General features: G+C 34.4%; 1 protein-coding gene across 7 annotated transcripts in view; it reads right to left on the reverse strand.

Moving 5' to 3' along the window:
* Nucleotides 1-22,079, reverse strand: part of AKAP9 (A-kinase anchoring protein 9) — a 172,669-nt gene that overhangs the window by 68,826 nt on the left and 81,764 nt on the right. For 5 of the 7 annotated variants that reach the window (XM_036247033.1, XM_036247037.1, XM_036247036.1 and 2 more), the window contains exons 17-23: nt 16,526-16,885; nt 12,566-12,790; nt 11,361-11,501; nt 10,770-10,873; nt 9,964-10,059; nt 8,129-8,334; nt 1,524-1,756 (exon numbers count right to left, since the gene is read on the reverse strand). In XM_036247033.1, the coding sequence (XP_036102926.1) occupies nt 1,524-1,756; nt 8,129-8,334; nt 9,964-10,059; nt 10,770-10,873; nt 11,361-11,501; nt 12,566-12,790; nt 16,526-16,885 (1,365 nt within the window). The remainder of the gene's footprint in view (nt 1-1,523; nt 1,757-8,128; nt 8,335-9,963; nt 10,060-10,769; nt 10,874-11,360; nt 11,502-12,565; nt 12,791-16,525; nt 16,886-22,079) is intronic. The other 2 variants (XM_036247035.1, XM_036247034.1) reach the window with 2 other exon arrangements.

A 22,079-nucleotide genomic window follows, 5' to 3' on the forward strand; every position in this document is an offset into this window, starting at 1 on the left:
CTTCCCCTCTCTTCCTCCTACTCTATCTGAACAAAAAATGGAAAAATGTCCTTGGGTGAGGATAAAAATAAATAAATAATAAATGTTAATAGCAAGTTACCAAGAAAGAAAAACGAATAATGAATTGATAATGCTAAGTTAACAAAACAGGTGATTAACAAATTATTTCAAATGTCACTAACCAAGAGGTGACTCAAGCATGGCCTATAATCACTAATTTAACCTAAAAAGTACATGACGGTGGCATTAAAATACAAAATGTATGACAGTGTCAAATTTTCTACACCCACAGTCATTGCTGTTGCAAAAAAAAAACAAAAACAGAATAATATCATACAGAAAAAAAGTAGCATGGATGAAAGCCACATATCAGAAATGACAAGAGACCAGATACTCTTTAAACTTCTCAACTTGTTTGAAATACACTTAGATCTAGGATACTCTGAACAAAGATATCAGTGAAAATGTTAATTAATACTGGCCCTGTACCAGGGACAATCAGTTGATTAATACAACAGCTATGATATTACAGTTCATAAATTTCTACATTTCAGTTCAATATTTTTATTATTTATTTTATTGTTATTTTTTAATCCTCACCCAAGGATATGTTTTTCATTAATTCTAAAGAAAGAGGAAGGGAGAGAGAAAAACATTGATGTGAGAGAAATATCAACTGGTTGCCTCACGCATGTGCCCAAATCAAGGATTGAACTTGAAACCTGGATATGTGCCCTGACTGGGAATTGAACCCAACACCCTTTGGTGCACAGGCCGATACTCCAATCACTGAGCCACACTGGCCAGGGCTCAGTTCAACATTTTAAAAATAAGTAAGTGATTTTTCTTCATTTTAAAATAGCAAATAATTTTTAAATTCTGCAGAGTAACTTAAGAGACAATTATCATATATGGTACAAAAATTTTATAGACAGAGAAAATTGAAATTTAAGTTATAAATATAATGGTTTAAAAATTTCTACAAAAATAGTACTTTAATGTAGAAGCTGTCCAACACTCTCATTTCCTAATAAGAGATAGTCCGTAAAGTGAAGTAATCTATTCATATTTGTGAAAAAGATATTAAAATTGTGTAAAGAAATTGTAGGTTTGGTTTGTTACCATATTGGAATAGTGATGTTATGACATACTAGAGCATAGTTTGTTTTCAGGATAACTAACACTATTCCTTCAAATAAATTATATATAATATACTAGAATATTTCATATACTGATGAAGTTAAAATCTCTTTTGCTATTAAAAAAAAGGAACATGTAAGGGTCTAGAAAAATCTGAAGATTAAAACAACATTCAAGTTTAGAACCAGAAGAGTCTGCCAGCATTTACATTGTACTGCCTGAAAAGAAGACTGCCGATACTGGTGTTGGCTGTCACAAAGACACCCAGTTATTAAGCAGGAGCATAACTAAATTGCTGTGGAACTGGGGAGAAGTTGTTTCCTAGCTTAAAAGAAAATCTACTTCAAACTCAGTACATATTATTAGCAATAGAAGGAGGTTACCTGACTACTAGTTTCACTTATGGCTTCTAGGAGTTTTTCAACTGCTGCTTGTAGTCGAGAGCTAATGTTCAGCATAAGTTCTTCATTTTCAGGATCTATTTCAGTTCCAGCAAAACCACTCCTTATGAGCCGCTGGGACAGCTCTGTTCCTTCCTCAGATACTTTTGACCACATGCTACTGTCATTTCTTGGCATATCACTTCCAGAATAAGATGGTACAGATTCATCTGTAACTAGAATAACAAACAGTGTTTTAAAGGCATAAATCAATTACAATTAATAATAGTAAAAAAAGTTACAAAATAAAATCAAGTTAACATGGTATCATTGAAGCTACAAAGTTATTTTAACAACAATGCAAAAAAGTAAAATAAAATAGACAAACACAGAATATATTATTTGACAACTAAATAGGTAAAAATGAGAAAGATAATGCTATGCTAACAGGGCTTTGCAGAAATTAGTATTTGGGTTATTTATCACTTTTTACTTTGATAAAAAAAAAATTTTTTAAACAATCTTCAACAGCCCTGGCCGGTTTGGCTCAGCGGTTAGAGCGTGGGCCTGCGGTCCGGAGAGACCCGGGTTCGGTTCCCGCTAAGGGCACGTACCTCGGTTGCAGTTTGTTCCCGGCCCTGGTTGGTCGTGCGGGTGGCAGCCACTCGATGTGTCTCTTTCACATCGATGTTTCTCTCTCCCTCTCTCTTCCTCTCTCTCCCTCCCACTCTATCTGTGCAAAAAATGGAAAAATGTCCTTGGGTGAGGATAAAAATAAATAAATAAATAAATAAAATGGAATGTCTTAAGAGGGATAATTTTTATATACATTTATGAGCTTAAATGATCTTGGCATTCAAAATTAATTCAGATAAAGTACAGCACAATGTACATTACAAAGTTACTAAATCAAATTATTCTAGAAAATATTTTTGAAGAAGCTATGAAAGTAAGGAATACTAATGGTTTACAAAAGGTGTTTTAAAAAATAAAAAATATTTATGTTGTATAGCTACTTTATCTGAGGACTAAATGCATTTCAGTGACATTTCCTTTCTAATGGATGTAGAGAACAGGACAGATGGAGGGAAGAGAAGGTCCGATGTGACGGAAAGCAAGGCTTTATGGATGAGAGTAGGTGGAGAGTGAGAACAAGGTAAGGGAAAGGCTGAAAGAGGCTGCTGGAAAGCAGGCTGGGTCCAATTGTGAACGGTCTTAAATTTCATAGGAAACTGGGTTTTTACTATTAACAATGGGGAGGCAAATACTTTTTTTGAGCAGGAAGATAATATCCAATCTGTGAATCAGGAAGCAACCTGTAGAAATGCAGAGGAAGGGTTGGAGAAGAAGAGGTTGATTAGAAGGCTATTTCCATTGTCCAGATGAGGAGTGTTGAAGACATGAAATAAGATGGGGGCAGTGGGACATTGGCGGGGAGGGGGGCAACAGGGGAAAATGGGGACATTTGTAATACTGTCAACAATAAAAGTAAATTTAAAAATATGGAGGATGATTGGACACAGGTTGCAGAAGACTGAATGTGTAAGACAAGGGAGAAAGAAAGTAGTAAAGGATGACTCTGGGTTTCCAGCTCACATGATTCTTAGATGACAGAAGAGTCATTATTAAGAAAGTATATAGAGAAAGCATGAAAAATAATTTGTCTGAAGTGTTAATGGACTATGTAGAGGAGAACTCAACTTTTGGAAATTTGAGTCTAAAGTTATTTAGGAGTCATTTGTAGAAAGGTGAGGGTCAAAATCTTGGAAGTTGATATTTTGTTTTAGGAGCAATATTTACTGAAAGAAGGAGGACAAATATAGTTGGAGCCTCTGCATATCATAAGCTACAATAAGAATCTGTGTAAAAAAAAATCAGAGAAAGACAGGAGACGAGAACGTTTCAAAAAGTTAGAGATTTCAATGTTAATCTATCTAGAAAGTCAAATAGGACAGAGACTGAGAAGATGTTGTTGGGTTTGACAGCTGGGAGGTTGCTGCTGTCCTTTGAGAGCAGCTTTGGTACTGTAGAAACAGAAAACAATGCTGGTGGAGGTAGGAGCCAGTCTAACCTCTCATCAAATCTACTGAGGTTTACCTTCAGATGGGAGAGCAAAGTTGAGAAAAACCAATGAGCATCTTTTCTTTTTTTTTGTGGGGAGGGAGAAAGTGTACAGAGAAAGAGAAAATCATTGGTGGGGAAGAGATTGAAGATACTGTGTATTACATGTAGCAAATCTCAAGCACAAAATACAGAAGATATGTAAAACAAAATAGCTTGTAAAAGGCCACTGAATGTTAATTTTTGAAATGTCTAATGAACAAAGTAGATATTAAAGTACCTAGAAAAAAGTGAAGATACCAACTAGCTTAATGTATTTTCTTAATAACAGTCTGGAGATATAAATAAACAAAAATAATCTCAGTATGTTCCAAAGAAGAAATAAAACTTGTTGAAATAAAGGAGTGCGAAAGACATCACCAAGCCTATACTTTATCTGTAATAATTAGTTTTGGAGGGAAATTTAGTTATGGAAGGAAATTAGAGAATAATATAAATCAATGGAGCAATTTCATAGGATGCCAATAGAAATCTCAGAATGGTCAGTTTGGTGAATAGATTCATGATTTCAGATTGGTGATCCACTCACATGTGGTTTTTTTTCCCATTTTTTGTTCAGATAGAGTGGGAGAGAGATAGGAAGAGAGAGAGAGAGAGAGAAACATCAACATGAAAGGGACACATCGAGTGGCCACCTCCCGCACAACCCAACCAGGGCCGGGGACAAACTGCGACCGAGGTACGTGCCCCTACCGGAAACTGAACCCAGGCCTCTCTGAACTGCAGGCTGATGTTCTAACCGCTGAGCCAACCAGCCAGGGCACATGTGTCTTAAAATAGCAGATAATGGTTACTCAAAAGTCTTTTAGTTATTTACTTTATGAATTATACCATGTTCATTCCATACAGAAAACAATAAACTTCTCAGGTTAAAGCAGGATGGTGATATGATAGAGCATTCCTCTGCCCCAGTGGCCTTCAGAAGATCTCTACTGACTCCAGTCTGATTCTCATACCTGACATTTTTTAAAGCCAGTATTTTCTTCAAAGTTTATGAGAAAATTCAAGGTGTTAAATGATAAATTCTATTAATTTAATACTTCCTTTGAGACATGTTAGTAAGAAGCTAGACAGATGAAAAAACTCAACTGAAGACCTAGGAGACTAAGAGGTTTGTTCAAGATCACAGTGAGCTAGAATAAGTATCAAGGGCCTTCTAATTGCTAACCCAGCATTCTTTCTATGGCATCACACTGTTCCCAAAGGAAGCAGCAGCAAATAAGATTGAATCCTTGGCTTCCTAAGGGAGGGTATGCATTCTACTGGTGAACCATCACAGTATAAGCCTCAAGGAAATTTTCTTTCAACACATTTTGGGGGAACTCATTTTTATGAACTAGTCCAATATTCACTCAAGTTCAAGTGATTTCATATTGGCTCAAAATGTCCCTTCAATTTCATAAACTAGGTTATTCCTATGAGGAAGCAAACATTAACAAATCAATTATTTGTTTTCTTAGAGAGTTAACAAGTCCATACATGTTAAAAATCTAAACAAGTTTAGACACGAAGGCTGAAAATAGATCGTTAAGTGCTACCTACAACAGAATCATATATAAAAACAGAAAAGCAGAAGTTGCTTCACAATTAGGTTAAGAATGAACTTTTTCTGTTATATTAAATAAGACAAAGAAATATTTCAAAAGTTCATTTCAGTTTTATAATAATGCATCCATTAAAAATATGAAGGAGCATCAGAAACAATTCTTACATGTGAAACATTTTAAAGCCAATATTTTCTTCGAAGATTATGAGAAAATTCAAGGTGTTAAATTATAAATTCTACTAATTTAATACTTCCTTTGAGGAATGTTATTAAGAAGCTAGAAAAATTCCTTGGCAAGTGGAATGAGGTAACTGAGACATAGCTGAACAAACTGCTGTGCAATTTAAAGGCAAACAATAAGTCACAAGGTCTTATCTTACACATTCCAGACCATACTGGGACAGACCCGCCTCGGTCCCAGTCCCTCTTAATGTCATTCTTTGAAGGTGAAACTGATCAGAGAATGACATATACACTCATTTTGATGTATGAGTATATTAAAGAACATACTTAAGCTGATGAATATTCCATTGCTATCCTCCCCAGACCTCCCTTAAAATTCCCGCCTTTAGAAAATTGATAAAAAAAACTTAAGACACAGGACCCAGCACATGCTCTCTCTCTCTCTCTCTAGAGTACAGCCGTGCCTTCTTTCTTCTAAGTGCTAAGGGTTCCCATGAAACTTGCAGCCAGGGCAGTAGTGGGCAGTGGCAGGTTATTCCAGGCAAACTCCCTGAACCTGTCTTTGAGGACCCTTCTTTTGCCTCTGTAACTTGTTTCCTGAGTACGGACAGCCCGGCTGGCTCACTTCTGCCTCTGTAACTTTCTAAAAAGCTATGGCCCGAATCTTCTCTCTTCTTTTTTAATTCTCACCTGAGGATATTTTTCCATTTATCATCAGATAGAGTAGGAGGGGGAGAGAGAGAGAGAGACAGAGTGGGAGACAGAGAAACATCAACGTGAGAGGGACACATCGATTGGCTGCCTCCTGCACAACCCAACCAAGGCGGGGATGAACTGCAACTGAGTTACATGCCCCTGACCAGAATTGAACCCGCAATTCTCAGAGTGTCTTTTGAATATGGTTTAGTTTAGGTCTTAGCAGAAGAGCAAAATTACCCCGATGATTAAGTAAAACCAGTTTATGAAATAACTTTCTAAAAATGCATAATGCATAAACACTCTTATAATGAAATGAAGAAAATACCACCTAATTCTTTTATATACATCAAAATTCTTTTGCAGAAATAAAATAGCCCTTAATTGAGAGCTTAACCAAGAATAAGGTTAGTTTGAAAAATACTTCTAAAAAAGTTTGAATATAATGAATTTGAAAGAAGTTTTTTTTTGTTTTGTTTTGTTTTATCCTCACCCAAGGACATTTTTCCATCTTTTGTACAGACAGAGTGGGAGGGAGAGAGAGGGAGAGAGAGAGGGAAACATCGATGTGAAAGGGACACATCGAGTGGCTGCCACCCGCACGACCAACCAGGGCCGGGGACAAACTGCAACCAAGGCACATGCCCTTAGCGGGAACCGAACCCGGGTCTCTCCGGACCGCAGGTGGACACTCTAACTGCTGAGCCAAACTGGCGAGGGCTGAAAGAAGTTTTAAAATACAGATTTCAGATCTTACTTTACTGAAAGCAGTTTTAAAAATTATCTTTGACCTCAACTGAGGTGTTTTACTTAAAATTCCAAATCAAGTATTTTTCTGCACTTAGAAACATGCAACAGGCCAACTTGTAAGTAGACAAACCTTTTATAAGTGGCATGGATAATCTCTTCTCATTTCTCTACATAAAACTTAAACACAACACTCTCAAAAACTGCATTAACTGGCTTTTTAGAATGTCAGCCTCTAACTGGGGAGAAGTACTTAAGTGTGGAATGGTAGTGAAGTGTGGCTTGATCTTCTGATCTAAGAGTCAGACTCTATTTTTCTCCATCTGACAGAAATTTCTTCCCCTTTTGATTTCCTGTTGCCTCTACAGTAAGAAACAAGGAATTTAAAAAATAGGAGAGACTGGAGGTCAGCAATATGAAAGTAAGAAATTCAAAGAAGAGACCAGCCCACCCAGATGACAGAAGATGGTTAGGAAGGCAGCTATGTCATGTCAAGACCTAATTTCTGGATCCACACACATTCTGCTATATTTCACACTACTTTTCCAAAAGGAAGAGATGACATAGCAGAGGACAGTCCAAAGATAAATTCAAATCTTGGATTTCTTCTTATTTATTTATTTTATCCTTACCTGAGGACATTTTTCCATTTTTTTTTGTTCAGACAGAGTGGGAGGGAAAGAGAGGAAGAGAGAGAGAAACACCGATGTGAAAGGGACACATTGAGTGGTTGCCATCAATACAACCCAACCTGGGCCAGGGACAAAATGCAACCGAGGTATGTACCCTTAGCGGGAACCGAACCCGGGTCTCTCAGGACCACAGGCCAATGCTCTAACTGCTGAGCCAAACGGGCCAGGGCCAAATCTTGGATTTCTTATAAAGACTTTCTTCTAATCATCTCAACAGATATGTGAAACTGTCATCTGATTCTTTAAAGCTCTTTATTTCTAATATTTCCTTCATTTATAGGCTGGTTGCAAGATACTGCCTATACATCATGGTTATTGGTAAGAGTCCTAAGTGATGATGCAGAATTTTTTTTCTTGTATTGGTGGAGAAATTAAACAGCCTGTGATTTATGTAGCACAGTAGTAACCCTGAGTATATATAATGACAACTCTAAGACACCCACTTGCAAATACTTTACAATAATGGTATTTTGAGAAGAGTGGCTCTAATGCATTTGTGTTGGGAGGGCTTTCTGTTGGAAAATACTTTAATATTTTCTATATTTTCAATACATAGCAAAGTGCCTTGAACTTCAAAATTTGTCAAAGATGATGACAGTTTCAATAGAATATAAAATTAGTACCTCCAGTGTGTTCCTCATGGACACATGACTTTATAGGTACCTCTGCTTCCGACCTCCAAATCAGGCTGGCAGATGACTGGCTTTTACTAGATCTATCTAGAATACCAAGGACGTGGCGACCAATTGTTTCTTCAACAGCTGCTGTTGTCTTTACAACTTCTAAGAGGATCTTCAGAAGTCTGTTATTAGCTTTCTGGAGTGCATACCTATAGAGATAAAGAAACATTTATCAACATGTTAAATCTTTTTAAAAGCAAATACGTTGCTTATGCTCCCAAAAAACACACTACAAAATATCTGACTTGAAAAATAATTATATGATCCTCTCTATTAAAATAATATGCAATAGCACCTACAATGAAGTGCTTTTGTGTTTTATTTATTTTATAAATTTAAAAGTTTCCAGATTAAAAACAAATTGAGACGCAAAAGTTAAGTTTTAAAAAGTGTGGTAGTACCCAACCTAAGCGTATGTAAGTTATTGAGCTGGTAGTACCATTTATGGTTATTCATACATGTTTTACATTTAATTTCTTTGTGTCAAAGAATGTATTTTAAAATATAATTTTAAAATTCCACCAGAAAAAATATGTGTATTTGTATAACTTACTGGTGATGATCTAGAATGGTTAAATTACAAAACTGTATCATAAAAAAAACAAACTGGGCCTATCATAAAAAATTTAAAAATTACAAAATTGGCAGAGACCTATTTTTAAAAAGGTCTACTGTGCATTGTCACTATCTATTAACACCAGAGGGAATATCAGAGACCATTATATATACTTCAGAAACAGAAATTTCTCAAGTTACATATACCACCCTCATTTCAACCAGTAGAAGGAACTTATTTTCAATCAAATGAAATTAAGGTGTGTTTCTCTTATTTAAAAAAATTAGAAAATACTAACCATCTACCAAAATATCTCAGTACTCAGATAATCACTATTAACATTTTAATAAGCCTATCCTTTCAAGCCTTTCCATCTCTCATATGTGTGTGTGTGTGTGTGTGTGTGTGTGTATGTATACACACAATAGAATTATCCTGGACAACTGTTTTGAAGCTTTCTATTTTGCTTAACACAAATATCTTTCTATGTTCAAGAAATATAATTCCATAAATGGTGATTCAGAAGATGTTCAAATTAATCTTCTAAATTTAACTAAACAGTTCTCTTGTCTTAACAGCTTATTCAACAAAGATATTACAGTGGCAAATTTTATGTTTAATCCATGTAGACAAAATAAGAGACTTTCACGGAAAAGGTCCTCTGCCTTAAGACAGCTTTCTCTCTGCTCACACTGTGAAAGATCACCAACAATCAGGTTAAAGGATATCTGTTTTCACAGGCACATGACATAACTATTTTAAGACAAGGTAATAAATGCAGAATTTTTCCTCCAGTATTGGTCAAGTGAACAGGCAGTTCTATTTTTGCACCAAGATCAAGTTCTCTGCTTACATAAGCAAGGATATTAAAAATAAAACTCTAAATAATTTAGTTAATTAGTACAGTAAGTCAGGGTTTTATTTCTTTAACTTTTCATGAAATTTTGTTCAAGTCCCAAACACCCCAGGACTAGAATATTTTGAAAACACTTCTATGTAAGAGAAATAATTAAAATTAATATGATGGTAAAAAGAAATAAATATGAATATTAACTTATCAGCACTCACTATAAAATTCCTATTAAACACTGGATAATTTAAAAAATATACCTAATTGAGATAAAAAATAATTATCTCAATTACAAAATAAACATTTATTTTATAATTATAAAATAAACATTTTGTTTATTTTATATTGCCATGATAACTCTAATTTTCATACACTGTCTTTCTTGTCTGAGTTCCATACTGACTGTGTTCCATACTGATGATCCAATGGGGAAGCCAAAATCTTAGGGGCCAAATTCCTCCATGCAAGCTGAGGAAGGAGGTTAGGAGGACACAGAGGGTTGACAATCACAAAAATTGGAAAAGGAGGAAATTAAGTTAGTAGATATTAGTTTTAATTTAAAATTAAAGAAACTGTTTTCATTTGAACAAAACAAACTTTTAAAATATTGTAATTAAAGTCCTTAATATTAATGTGGGATAACTATTCTCATTTATATATTACATTTTTATACTAACATCTAAAAAATCAAAGTAAGGGAAAGTTTTAACATTGGATAATGAATTTATTACTCTGTAAAAGTGGGATATGGACTAAAGTTCTCATCTGTTATGCAGTAAAAGCATGAAAGCTACAAGTAGATTATCACAGGTTTTTTTTCCCTCATCATGAACAAACCAGGAAGTAGCTTATACTGAATGCATTTCCACCTAGTGAAGGAATAAACCCACAAATACAATTTTATTTTTTAGTATAAAAATGCCTATGAGAAAAATAAAATTAATTCAGAAGGGTTCAACAACCAAATAATGTCTTAACATTTACTGAATTAAGTATCTGATCAGTTAAAAAATTACTTTAAATTCAAGATTTTTAAATACTTGTTTGTCTATTTAAATGGCAATAAATATACAAATAAAAATATATACAAGATAAAAATAAAGACAAATAAAGTTAATAACAATGAAACAACTATTTTCATTTATTTTGTGTTGGAAAAAAATACACATTCTGTATACCTTTCACTGGACAGAACATCAGGAGGCACACCTTCAAGTTTTCTGTCCAATTCCTTTTCTTTAAAGGTCTGTTCCTCAATTTCCTCTTGGTTTTCATTTTCATCCTGTATAAGTTTGTGTAAAGGTAGAGAGGACAAGACAGAAAGAAAGCCTGTCATCTTGGAAATAGTATGTCATTTCTTTATATTGTTACCAGGCGAAACAGAAACCTTTACATGCAGAATAGATACTGTATAAAATAATATTTAACTATATTTTATCAAGAGATTAGCATTATAAAAAAGATAAGAGACTCTAGATTATAGACGAAAAATTTTAATGGGTTCAAGCTAATGCATGTTAGAATGCAACAATAAAGTTTGTTAGGTTGCTCTTTGGTGAGACAATAGTTGCTACCTAGTAATGTCATATTCAAATTACCTTAAATGGAATGTAAGGCATCTTGACTCCACCTACCTTACATGTAGGCAACAACAAATAATTTTAAGGACAATGCCTATAAAAAAACACATTTCACACCAACAACAAAGACAAACAGATCCTACTGCATTGTTGATCCATTGCTCCTAGGTGGGTCAAAGTCCATACTACCTGTGTTTGCGTACTGCTGTTGCGCAGCTCACAACACAGCTTCTCTCTTCCAGCTAAAGACAGCTGCTTTAGTGCTTCCAGCTCCTCTAAAAGCACCCTCTCTCTCTCTGAAACCAGGTTTTCATTATCTATTGAGGATCTCTAAATAAGAAAAAAGGTTATAAGAGAATATTGTTTGCGATAGAAGATAAAAGACAGAACTATTAAGCAGATTTGTTTTAACCCCCTGGGACCAACAGAGCCTAGTTCTAACTATGATTCAAATCCCATGATAAGGGGTTAAAAGCATATATAAAGTTCAATGCAAAATTTAAAAAATTAAATAAAACAAAGCTAATTAAGCCTAAATATTTAGGAATTTGTGCAACTCAATATTATTTTATATGCCAATTTTGCATTGAAAATTCAGAAGTTTAAATTTACAAAATGCAGTGAAGAAAAGCAAAATTAATTTTTCCAAATGATCTGTCAACTCCCAATTTCCTATTATTATATATTTGAAAGAACATATTTCAAGAGTTCTCTATTTCTTATTTCTCCTTTTAGCTCAAGTTTTCAAAACTGAGTGTTTTAATGAGAACTTTTATATAAATATTTTTTGCTTTTCTGCAGATTTTGTGAGTATATTACATACAGCCATTGATAAGAATCCAGCTCCCAAATACCAAGGAGTATGTAAATTTAGTCAAGAAAGGGATAAGAACATTATGTAAATTTTCATTTCTCAAATCAAGAAGAGATGTTTCCCTGGACAAAGACCCAGAAACATACTACTTCAGATTTCCATTCATGATTTAAAAGATAGATTAAGGACAGATAAAGGTAAACCTTGGAGATTCTAACTGGTGGACTCGTAAAACTATAAATAAATATGGGAAGACTGAATATTAACTGCACTTCAGCACAAAACTTTTGGAAAATTGTCAATGTGTTTTTGCCAAGTATGATTAAAAACACAAATAACTTTGTAGCCACTTTTCCAATGCCTGCAAAAAAGATAAATAAAATGGTAGGGACACAATGCACTCCAACAAAGAGTCAGATTTCCCTAACAAGACCTAAGGCTGCTGTGCTGATGGAGTCTATTCCTGATGTTAAATATTTCTATTTATTATATTTTAACAATAATTTGGACTTTTAAAAACATCTATGTAAAGAATACTACTATTTTAAACAAGAAAAAAAGAGCCTCTTAAGTTCCATACCTGGGCTAACTGTCTATTCAGTCTCTTAATCTCTTCTTGTAGCTGTTCCTGGTCTTCTCGCTGTCTCTCCATCTGGCGCATGTGTGCCTGCCTTAGCAGTTCTGTTGCCTGTTGATGTTCTTGGTATTGTCGTACAAGTTCCTGCCTCATATCTTCCAACTGTTCTTCATTTAACATTAGCTGTCGAGAAGTATCGACACTCGATACCAAAATCTCATCATGGCTCTATAATAGTTAAAAAAAAAATTCAACCATAAAACATTTTGTAGAAATCTGTCAAATCATATAATAAAGGCCATATATGAAAGACCTACAGCCAACATCATACTCAATGGGCAGAAACTAAAAACATTTCCACAAAGAACAGGAACAAGCCCTGGCCAGTTTGGCTCAGCGGTTAGAGCGTCGGCCTGCGGTCCGGAGAGACCCGGGTTCGGTTCCCGCTAAGGGCACGTACTTCGATTGCAGTTTGTCCCCGGCCCTGGTTGGTCGTGCGGGTGGCAGCCACTCGATGTGTCCCTTCACATCGATGTTTCTCTCTCTCTCTCCCTTCCTCTCTCTCCCTCCCACTCTATCTGTACAAAAAATGGAAAAATATCCTCGGGTGAGGATAAAAAAAAAAAAAAAAAAGAACAGGAACAAGACAGGGATGTTCATTTTCGCCACTATTATTTAACATAGTACTGGAAGTCTTAGCCACAGCAATCAGACATGAGGAAAAAATAAAAGGGATCCAAATTGAAAAGGAGGAAGTGAAGCTGTCATTATTTGCAGATGACATATTATACATAGAAAACCCTAAATACTAATTAAACATCTACTAGACTTAATAAATGAATTTGGAAAAGTAGCACGATACAAAATTAACGTCAAGAAATCGACGGCATTCTTATACACCAAAGATGAACTCACAGAAAGAGAAACCGAAAAAACAATCCCATTTACCATCGCGGCAAAAAAATTAAGATACCTAGGAATAAACTTAACCAAAGAAGTAAAGGACCTATTTGCAGAAAACTACAAGACATTGAAAAAAGAAACAGAGGAAGATATAAAAAAGTGGAAGCACATACCTTGTTCATGGATTGGAAGAATTAACATCATTAAAATGTCCATACAACCCAAAGCAATCTACAGATTCAATGCAATCCCCATCAAAATACCAATGACATATTTCACAGAACTAGAACAAATACTTCAAAAGTTCATATAGAACCAAAAAAGTCCCCGAATAGCCACAGCAATTTTGAAAAAGGAGGACAAAGTTAGTGGGATCACAATATCAGATATCAGGTTATACTACAAAGCGACTGTAATCAAAACAGCCTGGTACTGGCACAAGAACAGGCATATAGACCAGTGGAACAGAACTGAAAACCCAGAAATGGACCCAAGGCAATATGCTCAATTAATATTTGACAAAGGTGGCAAGAGCATACAGTGGAGTAAAGACAGCCTCTTTAATAAATGGTGTTGGGAAAATTGGACAACTACCTGCAAAAAAATGAAACTACACCATCAACTTACACCATACACAAAAATAAACTCAAAATGGATAAAAGACTTAAATGTGACCCGTGAATCTATGAAAATTCTAGAAGAAAATGTAGGCAACAAAATTTCAGACATCATATGGAGCAGAATCTTTACTGATACATCACCTAAGGCAACAGAAACAAAGGAGAAAATGAACACATGGGACTACATCAAACTAAAAAGCTTCTGCACAGCAAAAGAAACAATCATCAAAATGGAAAGGCAACCCACTGTATGGGAGAACACCACTGCCAATGATACATCAGATAAGGGGTTAACTTCCAATATATATAGAGTACTCATACAACTCAACAAAACGAAGACAAAGAACCCAATTAAAAAATAGGCAGAGGAGCTGAATAGACACCTCTCCAAACAGAACATACAAATGGCCAAGAGACATATGAAGAAATGCTCAACATCACTAATCATCAGAGAGATGCAAATTAAAACAACAATGAGGTATCACCTCACACCTGTCAGAATGGCTGCCATCAACAAATCATCAAACAACAAGTGTTGGCGAGGGTGTGGAGAAAAGGGGACTCTAATACACTGCTGGTGGGAATGCAGACTGGTGCAGCCGCTATGGAAAACAATATGGTGCTACCTCAAAAAATTAAAAATTGAATTTCCATTTGACCCAGTGATCCCACTGCTGGGAATATACCCTAAGAAGCCTGAAACACCAATCAGGAAGAATATATGTACCCCCATGTTCATAGCAGCACTATTTACAATAGCTAAGATGTGGAAACAGCCCAAGTGTCCATCAGTAGAAGAATGGATAAAACAGCAATGGTACATATACACAATGGAGTACTATGCAGCGGTAAGAAAGAAAGATCTCTTATCCTTTGAGACGACATGGAGGGACCTGGAAAGTATTATCCTAAGTGAAAGAAGCCAAGCAGAAAAAGACAAATACCACATGATCTCACTTATATACGGAATATAATGAACATAACAGTCTGAGGAATATGGTAGACCCAGAAACATGGAAGTAGGGCACAGACTGACATCCGTCAGAAGAGGGGGTAGGGGGTGGAAAGAGACAAACCACAGAACTTATATGCATGTATACATAACCAATAGACATGGACAACAAAGCCGGGGACGGGGCGGGTATGGGTTGGGGTGGGGGGTGCCAACAGGGTAAAAAAGGAGAAACATCTGTAACAAAAAAATAAATAAAAAAATTAAAAAAAAAAATCTGTCAGAATCAATATTTTAAATAAATATGAAAGCTATTCTACTATTAACCCCACAAAGCATTTAATTTTTATATACATAATTATTATAAATAATTTTAAAAGACATTTGTCTTAATTATAATTCTTAATCAACGTGAAGTTAGTTTATTACTAAGTATGCTATTCTCCAAAAGCAAAATAGCTATTTATCAGTTAATTTAGATGTAATCTATTTCTAAGGGAGAATAAAGAAAGGTACGCAAGAGTCTTCTGACACTTAATGAAGCTAAAACTCCATTATTCCTCTTGACATTTTATAATGGGGAAATAATATAAATGTAATACTTATATTTTAAAATTAAATTTATAAGACATGAGAAATGTTACCTATTTAATTTATAATATACAGTGGTCATCACAATACTACAGATAATTGATTGATAAAATACAATCTCCAATAAATTTTATTTGGAAATAAGTTTTATATTCCACTTTCTTACACTCATAAGAAGTCAATTCCTTAGTGGGTTTCTACAAGTACTTCAATTCCTGAAGAGCTACTACTTTAACAGATCGTTTTTATTTATTTTGCCTTAAATAGCTACTGGTAAATTAAAGAGGTTTCCATGAATACCTCACAAGTTTTGCACTATATAAAGACTTGACAATTTTATTTAAATATGCCACTAATAAGATATAACCTATCCTAAACATTAATCAAAATTTGAATTTAGATAATTTAAAAGAGGTAGAATTTATTTTGTTAATGGCACAAACAGTTGAGATACAGACACAGAATTAATTATCCATTAATAAGTAAAGACAAAGAATTAGTCTATACAGACTAGAATGCTTTAAATTGTTTTCTTAAGTAGGTAGCTATTTTCTTGTGATAATATCATATTAAATTAAGTAAACCTTTTATTCATATTGTCAAATTGTAGTATACTTAATCTTGAACTGACTAAAACAAAATATAGGTAACTTAAGATTTTACCATGTACGTGTTAAGACAAATAAGAATACTATACTATGTCTGCCAGACTTGTTTTATTTAATATTATTAAGTCACTTATTCATATACCTTACAATTAATAAAACACATTCATATGAATCATAAGACTGAATTTCATATTTTCCTTTTCCATCAAGCAACATCACTGCTAATATTTGTATAGTGAAGTAAGTCACAATTTTCTGTAAGTTTTAATATTGAAGGAGACATACTTACAGATTCTCTGGCTATAAATGTTTTATCTTTGGAGAACAGTTCTTCTGAAATAGTCAGTTCATGGTCCATTGTCTCCAGTATATCATCAAGATTATCACTGTTCGATAATAGAACTTCCTTTCCATCTTCTCCTAACTCCTTACTAAGTGGTTTAAATTCTTCTTTACATGTCATGTCCATTGTCTCAAAAATCTGAAAAGCAACCTCACCCTGCGGTAATTTAATTTCATTTAAATAATTTTTTTGTTCTTGTTGACAGAGAGAATGTGCTTCTTTTGATAATGTTGTATCTTCTTTTTCTGCAGATATTCTAGATAGCTCAGTTTGTTGAGCAAATGCTACACTCATAGACACAATGACCTAAAGAATAAGAAAAACAAAAAGGGTTAGATTTATAAATACAGCAGAAATTAAAAAACACTCACCACTCAAAATTATGAGTTAGAGAAAAGCATAGCCTCATGGTTTTAAACAAAAAGAAATCCTATGATGAAGCTGATACAAAGATAAAGATTCTTTTTTACAATGAATCTAATGTAAAAGTATTTACTATACTGCCTGCCTTTTTAAATTAAAAAAAGTTTTTAAATTCTTACTGTGACAAGAATAAATGTTTAGTACAGAAATTAGAAAGAAGGAAATAAAGGCCCTTATATTTCTCTCTTCCAACAAATCACTACTAACACATTAGTAATAATTTTCCAAATCTTCCTCTCTTTCAATATCAATATGGATATGAATAGATACAAATATGCATTTTTCTTAGAAAAATGTCAAATTCTAATATTACAACCTGCTTTTATAGCTTAATTACAGTAAATAATTTTCAATGAGTTTAAAGATTCAGATTATACAAATGTATTATAAGTTTATTCAATCAATTTTTTATGTTGGACATTTACACTAATTCCCTTCTTACACTATTATAACACCCCTGTGATAAAAATCTTTGTAGCTATGTCATTGTGCATATCCTTTCTTATTTCCTTACAATAAATTCCCTGAAGTGTGGTTTGTGTGACTGTGTAATTTCCACTAAAACAATTAACTAAATCCCTATTTATTTTTGTCCCATCCAGCACAGGTACTTAGAAATTCTGACCAGCAGCCTTGGCTCTAACAAATCCAAGCCTTAGAGAACCAAGTGAAATAAAGTGCACCAAACACTTTATTTCAAGTCACATTTCCACAGATAATTTGCAATGGGGGAAGCTTAGTTGCCACAGTCTAAGATAAAGCATGCCTGGAATTTGAAATCTGCCTACAAGAGACCCACCTCAGAACAAAAGATATACATAAACTGAAAGCAAAGGAGTATTTCATGCAAGTGGAAACAAACAAACAAAAAAGCTGGGGTAGCAATACTTATATAAAAATAGACTTCAAAACAGAGACCATAACAAGAAACAAAGAAGGAAGTCACATAATACTAAAGAAAGCAATCCAACAAGAGGATGTAACCATTGTAAACATATATTCCCTCAACATAGGAGCACCTAAATATATGAAGAGAATCTTGGTGGACATTAACAGAGAGACTGACAGCAATACAGTCATACTGGGGGATTTTAACACCCCAATGACATCAATGAATAGCTCTTCTTGACAAAAAAATCAACTAGGCAAAAGCAGCCTTAAATGGCACACTGGATCAGATTAATTTAATTGATATTTAAAGAATGTTTCATCCCAAAGCAACAGAATATACATTCTTTTCAAGTACACATGGAACAGTCTCTAGGACAGACCACATATTAAGATAAGTCTTAATACAGTTAAGAAGATTGAAATTACATCAAGCATATTCTCTGACCACATTGTATGAAACTAGAAATCAATTACAATAAAAAAAAACAACTTCAAAAACACTCAAAACACATGGAGGCTAAATAACATATTATTAAACAATGAATAAGTTAACAAGGAGATCAAGAAAAAAATCATAATTTACCTGGAGACAAATGAAAACAAACACACAACAACCCAAAATCTATGGGAGACAATGAAAGCAATCCTAAGAGGTAAATTCATAGTATTATAGGCCTACCTGAAGAAGCAAGAAAAATCTCAAATAAACAATCTAACTCTACCTTAAAAGAACTAGAAAAAGAACAACAAACAAAGCTCAGAGTAAACAGAAGGAAGGAAACTGTGAAAATAAATGACACAGAGATTAAGAAATCTTAAGATAAGCTAACTGCTGAGCCAAACTAGCCAGGGCAACACTATTTATTGAAGAGACTGTCATTACCCCATTGTATGTTCTTGCCTTGTTTGTCAAATATTAATTGACCATAAAGATGAGGGTTTCTTTCTGGGCTCTGTATTCTGTTTATTGATCAATGAAACTAAGAGCTGGTTCTTCAAAAGGATACACAAGACTGATAAACCTTTAATGAGATTCATCAATAAAAAGTCAGAGAAGACCCAAATAAATAAAATCAGAAATGAAAGAGAAGTAAAAACAGACAGCTCAGAAATACCAAAAATTGTAAGAAAATAGTATGAACAACTATAAACCAACAAATGGAAAACTTGGGTGAAATGGATAAATTTTAGAAACATACAGTCTTCCTAAACTCAACAGGAAGAATCAGAAAATCTGAACAATCAATTATGATGAAATTGAAGCAGTAATCATAAAACTCCCAGCAAATAAAAGTCCTGGACCAGCCCTGGCAGGTTTGGCTCTGCAGTTGGAGCGTCAGCCTTCGGACCAATAAGTCCTGGGTTCCGTTCCTGCTAGGGGCAAATACCAAAAAAAAAAGTCCTGGATTAGATCTTCACGGGTAAATTTTACCAAACATTCAAAGAACTAACACCTACCCTTCTCAAATAATTCCAAAAAATATTCGAGGAGGGAAGACTGCAAGCTCTTTTTACAAGGCCAGCATCATCCTAATTCTAAAACCAGATAAAGCCACTACTACAAAGAAAAAAAAAGTATAAGCTTGTTATCTCTGATAAATATAGATATTAAAATCCTCAACAAAATATTTGCAAACTAGATCCAGCAATACATTTAAAAGATCATACACCACAATCAAATGGGATTTATTCTGGGGATGTAAGGTTGGTACAATATCTGAAAATAAATAAACATGATACACCACATAAACAAAACGAAGAATAGAAACCATGTGATCATATCGACAGATGCAGAAAAAGCATTTGATAAAATCCAACACCAAATTGTAATAAAAACTCTCAGCAAAGTAGGAATAGAGGGAACATATCCTAACATAATAAAGGCCATATATAACAAACCAACAGTCAACAACACACTCAATGGGCAAAAACTAAGACAGGGATGTCTGCTTTCACCAATCTTATTCAACATAGTACCAGAAGTTCTAGCCACAGCAATCAGAGAAGAAGAAGAAATAAAAGGTATCCAAATTGGAAAGGAGGAAGTAAGACTGTCATTATTTGTAGATGATATGATACTGTATATAGAAAATCCTAAAGACTCCACCAAAAACTACTGAAACTGATAAATAAATTTGGGAAAGTAGAATACAAAATTAATATTCATAAATTGGTGGCATTTTTATATACCAATAATGAACTATCATAAAGAGAACTTTTAAAAAAATCCCATCTACTACTGCAATCAAAATAATACGGTACGTAGAAGTAAATTTAATTAAGGATATAAAAGACCTGTACTCAGATATTGAAGAAAATCATTGAGGAAGATATATATAAGAAGAAGCATATAGCCCTGGCTGGTTTGGCTTAGCAGTTAGAGCATCGGCCAGCGAACTGGAGAGTGCCGGGTTCGGTTCCCACTAGGGGCATGTGCCTTGGTTGCAGTTTGTCCCTGGCCCCAGTTGGGGTCGTGGGGGTGGCGGTCACTCAATGTGTCTCTCTCACATTTATGTTTCTCTCTCTCTCTTCTTCCCTCTCTTCCTCCCACTCTATCTGAAGATAAACTCAAAGATGTCCTTGGGTGAGGATTAAAAAAAAAAAAAAAAAAGAGGAAGCATATACCATGTTCATGGATAAGAAAAATTAACATCATTAAAATGTCCATATTACCCAAAACAATCAATAGATTGAAACACCAACAACATTATCTGGAAGATCTAGAACAAATTTTCCAAAACTACATGTGGAGCCACAAAAGACCCCAAATAGCCACAGCCATCTTAGGAAGAACAACAAAGTTGGAGGAATCACACTACTTCATATCTATACTACAAGGCCATAGTAATCAAAACAATATAGTACTGGCATAAAAACAAGACATACAGACCAATAAACAGAATACAGAGCCCAGAAAGAAACCCACATCTTTATGGTCAATTAATATTTGACAAAGAAGGCAAGAACATACAATGGGGTAAAGACAGTCTCTTCAATAAATAGTGTTGGGGCCCTGGCTAGTTTGGCTCAGCAGTTAGAGTATCAGCCCATGGACCAGTGAGTCATGGGGTTTGATTCCGGTCAAGGGCACATACCTTGGTTATGGTTCGTCCCTGGCCCTGGTCAGGTTTGTGTGAGAGACAACCAGTCGATGTTTCTATCTCCTTCTCTCCCTTTCTGTCCCTCCCTCCCACTCTACCTGAGGATAGATGGAAAAATGTCCTCGAGGGAGAATTAAAAAAATAATAATAACAAAATAAAATAAATAAATAATGTTGGGAAAAATAGATACATACAAATAATGAAACTAGACTATCAACTTACACCATATACAAGAATAAACTCAAAATGCAATAAAGACTTAAATGTAAGTAGCAAAATCATAAAAATCCTAAAAGAAAACATAGACAGTAAAATCTCAGACATTTTTCATAGCAATAATTTTGCCGATATCCTCAGGCAAGGGAAACAAAGGGAAAAATAAAAGGGACTATATCAAACTAAAAAGTGTTTGTATAGCAAAAGAAACCATCAACAAAATGAATGAGAACATATTTCAAAATGATACATCTGATAAGGGGTTCATTTCCAAAATTTATGAAGAAATTATACAACTCAACACCAAGTTCAAGAATTCAATTAAAAAATGGGCAAAGGATCTGAATAGACACTTCTCCAAAGAAGACATACAGATGGTCAACAAACATGAAAAAATGCCCAGTGTCACATATCATCAGAAAGATGCAAATTAAAACCACAATGAGGCATCACCTCATGCCTGTCACAATGGCTATCATAAATACATCAACAAACAAGTGCTGGTGAGGATGTGGAGAAAAGGAAACCGTTGCACGCTGTTGGTGGGAAAGTAGACTGGTATAGCCACTGTGGAAAGCAGTATGAAGTTACCTCAAAAAATTAAAAACAGAACTGCCTTTTGATCTAGCAATTCCACTTCTAGAAATATAGTTGAAGAAACTGAAACACTAATTCAAAAGAATATATGTACCACTATGTTCACGGCAGTGTTATTTACAATAGCCAAGATCTGGAAATAGCCCAAGTGCCCATGAATGGATAAGTGGATTAAAAAGCTGTGGTACATTTTAATAGACTACTTCTTGGCTATAAAAAAAAGACAAAAATACCTTTTATGACAGCATGGATAAACCTGGAGAGTATTATG

This window comes from Molossus molossus, unplaced genomic scaffold, assembly GCF_014108415.1.
Source record: "Molossus molossus isolate mMolMol1 unplaced genomic scaffold, mMolMol1.p scaffold_m16_p_7, whole genome shotgun sequence".
In the NCBI taxonomy this organism is placed as follows: Eukaryota; Metazoa; Chordata; class Mammalia; order Chiroptera; family Molossidae; genus Molossus; species Molossus molossus.